General features: G+C 46.0%; 1 protein-coding gene across 1 annotated transcript in view; it reads right to left on the bottom strand.

The window, feature by feature from the left end:
• Nucleotides 1–245: 245 nt before the first annotated feature.
• col1a2 (collagen, type I, alpha 2) overlaps nt 246–6,251 on the bottom strand; it is a 30,208-nt gene continuing 24,202 nt past the window's right edge. Inside the window, exons 41-50 of the mRNA XM_066715482.1 lie at nt 6,100–6,153; nt 5,800–5,907; nt 5,042–5,095; nt 4,669–4,776; nt 4,488–4,541; nt 4,289–4,396; nt 3,579–3,819; nt 3,238–3,422; nt 2,582–2,824; nt 246–1,908 (exon numbers count right to left, since the gene is read on the bottom strand). Of these exons, the coding sequence (XP_066571579.1) occupies nt 1,762–1,908; nt 2,582–2,824; nt 3,238–3,422; nt 3,579–3,819; nt 4,289–4,396; nt 4,488–4,541; nt 4,669–4,776; nt 5,042–5,095; nt 5,800–5,907; nt 6,100–6,153 (1,302 nt within the window). The 3' untranslated portion in view covers nt 246–1,761. The remainder of the gene's footprint in view (nt 1,909–2,581; nt 2,825–3,237; nt 3,423–3,578; nt 3,820–4,288; nt 4,397–4,487; nt 4,542–4,668; nt 4,777–5,041; nt 5,096–5,799; nt 5,908–6,099; nt 6,154–6,251) is intronic.

Raw genomic sequence — 6,251 nt, 5'->3', positions numbered from 1 at the left:
TCTGTGGATACTGAATTCATAAATACTGCAAGATCCATACTGTGAAGAATATGATTAAAAGTGTTTTACAATATTGCTAGAGAAAATCTCTGCTAAAAATCAAGTCATGAATTTGCATTTTAGAACTAATGTGCTACGATATTAAAATCATCTGCCTCTTCATAAACTTGCCTCACTTACAACCTGCAAATGTACCAGCTAAATAGAGAAATACATTAATATCAAAGACATGGAACCAGAGAATATAGAGTACATGTCTTTTTATTTTTAGGAAACAGTGATAAAAAAAGGGAATTCAGTCATTTCAGTCAAAGGAAACACTGATTCAAATGTGGATAAACAGAGTATTATTTACCAGCATGAGTTTCCTTTCGCTCGAAAGACGTGGAACTCTAGATGACCTGATATACAATTAGATTTTAACCTGGACTATGCTATGCGACTACATCAGAGATTGAGGGTTTGTTATATGTACAAGCTGGTGGAAAGTAACGTGAAGAGATGGGTTTCCTCAAGCAAGAGGAAACAAGAGGGTGGTGTCAGGAGACGGGACAACTGCAAACACACGACAGGTAATGAAGAACCCAGGTGGAATGAGAAAGAAAAGACATTCGTAAGCCAATGGTTTTAGTTTTCTTCTCATTTCTTTGCTTTTCCTTTCCATTCCATCTTGGAATTGATTCTGTTACCTCACAGAGGGGAAGGGGGCTTATCTACATATAATTACATTGGAAAACAATATCTCTTAGTGATGAGTAGTGTTCCTGTGGCACCAGACACATACAGATGCTTCTTTTAAAAAGATTCCCCCAAATCTCTGCCCTTTGGGAAAACAAACAAAGAAAAAAGGTATGATCATTTGTAACATAAATGCACTTTACTCGTTGAGTGGTGTGTTTCGGAACATCGGACATGCTTTATTTCAGAACTTTTCACAATTTATTTAAACATCTCACATATACAAAATAGGTACAATAAACTTTTTTTAATTTTTGGTGGCTGTTGTCGTAGAGAAAGATTCCTCCGTAAACCCATTCGAATGGACGAAAATGTGCTGAAAGCATGGACACCTGGTTGAAGAAAAAGGGAGAAAAAAAACCAAAACAAAACAAAAACAAAACAGAGGCCTAGGACTGATCCACATGCTTAATACGGGTCATCAGAGAGAACCGCGTGACAATCCATCTTCGGTACAACACAATGTAATACAGTAAAAGTGGTTAGGATTTGAGCTGGGTTGTTCAAACGCAGCACCGAGTATAGCACCATTTTCACTGCTTCAAGTATCTAAGCCGTGTAATACTGTTTTTAGCACCTTTTTAACAGGACCGAGATATAAGTTGCCTTTGTTAAAATATTAAGTATGTGGATCAGGTTTTAAAACAAGCATGAGGTAGTTCAAACCTTTGGAAGTTGTGGTTTTAAACTTCCTCTTTGGAAGATATACAAAGACCACAAATGGTGCATACTTTCATTGTTTTTATTTCACTTTTTTATTTTACAAATGCTGACATGTCCCACAACAAGGTGATTCCCACGTCTCTTGGAGGAAAGGGGCGGGGGGAAGGGGCTGTATTAAATTGCATTGCACAAATGCTCCGTTCAGTCCATTGTCTCCTCCGATAGGCCCGAGCTTAAGCAAGTGGATGAGCAGAAGAAATCAGCATTCAGTATAAAAAAAAAACAGAAATGGCGAGAGAGATTTTTTGATTTTGATTTCTTTTCTTTTCTTTCTTTTTGTTTAATTTATCATGAGTCTACTTATTTGAAACAGACTGGGCCAACGTCCAAACCAATTTCTTGATCAGCTCCACCAATGTCCAAAGGTGCAATATCGAGGATGGGGAGACGAGAGGGTTTCGATGTTTTGTATTCGATGACTGTCTTGCCCCACTGGCCGGTGTGTCTCTGCATAGAGGGAGAGGGAGAGGGAGATTTGTTACCAACCGCGACAACACTTTGAACACACGGGCACACTAGGCATGGACAGTCTTCCATTTTGATTCCTGGTGCCTGCATTCAATCAATGCAACTTTATTCTAACTAAACAGTGCAATTAGACAAGACATTAATGATATGGAGTCTGGATCTCTGCTCTCCCAGGCAGAACGCTCCTCACACAGAAACAAGCAGACCGCCTCACAAGGGCGAGGAGTCAAAGTCCGCCTCAGCCTTCGCAATGTGAAATATCACCCAAATATTTGCTTTTATACGGATGTGTTTACAGACTAGTGATCTCAGCTGCAACGACGGTCCCCTGCAGTCTTGTCAGCAGGACAGAGTACGAGCATGTCTGGTAACTTCTTCAGGGTGACAGGCTGTGTGTCAGAGGCCAATCGGTTAATCATTAAATGTGATGAAATTCTAGACTCTCTAGATGTGGCTGTTAAAATCAGGTGCGGTGCTTTGTTTTCCCCCCTGATGTCTCCGCCACATATTTTAATCATATGTTTGTTTACACCTGAAGGCGACTGTCCGAAGTGCAACTCAGTGAGTCGGTGCGCTCTGTGTGTGTGTGTGTGTGTGTGTGTGCACGTGCATTGCTGCCCATATCGGCGGTGGTGTGGCTCGTCTCTCTCACCGTGCAGCCGTCCTCCAGCACGCTGAAAGTGAAGCGGCTGTTCCCCTCGGCGCGCAGCTCCACGTCGTTGGAGCCCTGCAGCAGAACGGCCTTCTTCAGGTTGCCGGTCTCGGCGTCCATGTAGGCCACGCTGTTCTTGCAGTGGTACGTGATGTTCTGGGTGGCCTGGTTGGCCAGCAGGCGCATGAAGGCCAGCTGGGTGGCCATCATCTGGGGAGTCAGGCTCTCGTCGTTGTAGGCAAACTGCGCGGGAGAGAGAAGGGGATGGAGGGAGAGAGAAAGGAGGAGCGTGGAAAGTGAAATGAAAGTTAGATGTTTCACTCGAAGCATAAACGGTCAATGTTTTGCTTTCACAATGCTTGAACATGCTCTCTGAAGCTCCACCATACTTCAGCATGGTAGAATCAGTCTTGTAGGGTAGCCTCCTACACTAAACAAGGCGATTTACAACAGTCAACGTCCGGTTTGCTAGTTTTCTCCATGAACTATGAAATCTGTGATTTCTGCAAATGATCTTTAAAACCCTCAGAAAACCCTCATGCCTTATTAATCTCGATACTCTCTTGTACAGAAGTCAAATAGATGGTCTTCTGAAAACAATTCTTGTCTATCATGTCTATTTACGAGCACGTGTCACTGAAGACACGGTATTATACCTCAGTGCCACCAATGATGGTCTCTCCAAACCAGACGTGCTTCTTGTCCTGAGAGCTTCTGTACCAGTTCTTGCGGGCGAAGCTGGCAGGGTGGGGATAGATGCAGGTATAGCCGGTGGTGAAGTCGCAGTGGACCTTGATGGCATCCATGGTGCAGCCCTGGTTGGGGTCAATCCAGTAATAGCCTGGAAAGGAAATTAAATTAGTGTTAGTCTGTGAACAAGACTCTGTGGTGAACAGGCCAAGCAGAGCCAAATTACTGGACTGGCAAGATTGTGAGGGCAATGATGGGCCTATGAGCCAGCTGAATAAAATGTATCAGAGTGCTTGACAAGACGCACCGCTGCTCCATTCGGGGTGGCTGAGTCTGATGTCGCGGCAGGTGCGGGCGGGGTTCTTCTTGGAGCCCTCTGGGCTGAGCAGGTTCTCGATCTGGGTGTTCAGGGACTTCAGGGTGGCATCGACCTCGTAGTCCTTGGCCTTCAGGGCAGCCTGGTCAGCTCTGTACTCATCGTAGCCGATTTCGTAGCCACCACCAGCAGCGCCAGCGGGTCCGGGAAGACCGGGAGCACCTGGGGGACCCTAGAGGAGAGCGGAGCGAGACGGGGGTCTGTCCCATGCCAGAACTCACAGCTTATCACACAAAGTCTCTCCGTTCATCGCCTGCATAGGTCTGAGAAGGCTAACACAACGAGCTTTCAATCTAAATCCCACAGCAATGATAGCAGCTAAGTGATTCAGTTTACGGTGTTCGGCTTTTGAAATACCACATAGAGTATTCTTTTGTCCGCTGGGGGAGCAGATGGATGAATAGGATGTATTACTTCTTAAGCTTTGTGACCAAGAGAGACTGGTCTTTGGTAGAGTAACAGGACTAAGGTCAAGTAGCTCTATACTACTCCTGTTCACAGGTCAACCTAGGTCTCAGATCTATTTTTAGGTGACAGTGTGTTGTCCTCACAGTAGTTAAAGTAAGGCACTCCTAGCCCAGGTTCCCATACGGCCTCATGGATAAAGGAGTCAGAGTGTCGGACATGCAGTTCATACTCACGGCTGGACCACTGTGACCAGGGGGACCACGGTGACCGGCAGGTCCAATAGCACCATTTTGGCCAGGGCGACCATCCTTTCCAACGGGACCACTTGGTCCTGCAGGTCCCTACAGAGGGGCAAAGATGTAAAAGTTACTCCTGTGTTCATCAAATAAAAGTACCACAAGACTCGCAATCTCAGAGGCTCGCTGGACTTACTCTTGGGCCAGAAGGTCCAGTTGCTCCGGTAGATCCTTGCTCACCACTGGGACCCTGTGAAGGACAAACAAACCACCAATTAGTGCGAGAGAGACACACAGTCTGGTCTACTTGCCTGCCCTTTATCTCACCTCTGATCCCAAGTTCAGATTAAACTCCCAAAGGGATATAAAGCACTCACCATGGGGCCGGGCAGACCCTGCATGCCGGTGTGTCCGCGCAGTCCCTTCATGCCTCTCTCTCCCTTGTCTCCAGCCACTCCCTTCTCACCACGTGGACCTTGAGGGCCCTAAGCAACCAAGAAGACAAAGAAGTTAAAAAGAAATACAAAGTGTCAGAGAAAATAAACAAACAACCCTTGTCCCAGTGTATAATCATGTCAGATAGATCAGGAGGAATTTACAGAAAAATACAAGGCACTATACCTAGTATGGATGAATGGATTATTTATTACAATTTAACATTAACAGTAATATAAATCAGATGAGAAATATGGATGTGAAGTTATCAATCCACTATCTATAATCAATAACTCGATCATTGCAGATACTCACAGAAGCTCCTCTTGGTCCGGCTTGGCCAAGGGCACCTTGAGGTCCAGAGGGACCCTAGAGAGACACAGGACATCAGACTGGTAGCTCAGGGCATTGCCGTGGTGTCGAACAAAATCACGACAAACACTACCCTCCCCTCAGCACCACACACTCGCATACACACTCTCTCTCACACACACACACACACACACACACTCACACACACACTCACACACACTCACACACACTCATGCAAAATAACACGGTCCTCTTCAGTGTGTTGCCTCACAAGGACATGGATTTGTCAAGATGAACAAGATCAAGGTGCACTTCATGTGATGCAGAGTTATTACACCCATCTGTTTACTTTCAATGAGCTGATGTCAACAGGAAGCAGCTCATGCTTTGTGTGTAAGGATGTGCTGAGGATGAACTATTTATATGCAATTTAAATTCAAGGAGCAGCTGAAACTGGAGAGAGTTTTATTTTCTCTCCCATTATCAATCGCATCCTTCAATATTTGATTCACATTTAGTGTAAAAAAGCTGCATAAATGTATCCGACTCACTGCAGTCTGATGTGACAGGAAGTTGGGCTTTAGTTCCACACACACACCAGGACAAATACCAACATACACCAGCTCCAACCAACAACCCCAGCACACACCAGCACACACCCAAACTGCTGCACGAGTACAGAATGTGACACACAGCTCAAAGTGCGGAGGAGAGGAGTGGAGAGGAGGAGGACGAGAGAAGAGAAGAGGAGTGTGACTCACAGACTCGCCGCGGTTGCCAGGTCTGCCAACAGCACCAGCGGGTCCGTGGGCTCCAGGGGCACCAGCAGGTCCAACACCACCAGGAGAGCCGGGCTCACCACGGTCTCCCTGCAGGAGGAGGAGAGGTTACTTGGCTGTACAGTTTCATCTCTTGAGACTCTTCTGACCTAAACTGAGCCTCAGTGGGATCATGATCTCTATTGCAGACTGGAGGGGAAAATAGCTTCCCCAATAAACTGATGCTCCCTCTAGTTCAGTGCAGTATAAACACTGCGTCTTACAAGAGAGTGAACAGTGTACCTTGAACCCAGCAGCACCAGGGCGACCAGGGGGACCATCGTTACCAGGGTTGCCCTGAAGGGAGAAATTGAAACATCAGTGTGGGTGTGAGGGAGCAAACATGGATACACACAGATCGCAGTTTTTCACACAAGGCTGAGCGGAGGCCGTGT

Source organism: Amia ocellicauda, chromosome 10, assembly GCF_036373705.1.
Source record: "Amia ocellicauda isolate fAmiCal2 chromosome 10, fAmiCal2.hap1, whole genome shotgun sequence".
Taxonomy (NCBI): domain Eukaryota; kingdom Metazoa; phylum Chordata; class Actinopteri; order Amiiformes; family Amiidae; genus Amia; species Amia ocellicauda.
Note: the sequence above shows the minus strand (reverse complement) of the source record. Positions and strands in the feature narration are given on the sequence as shown.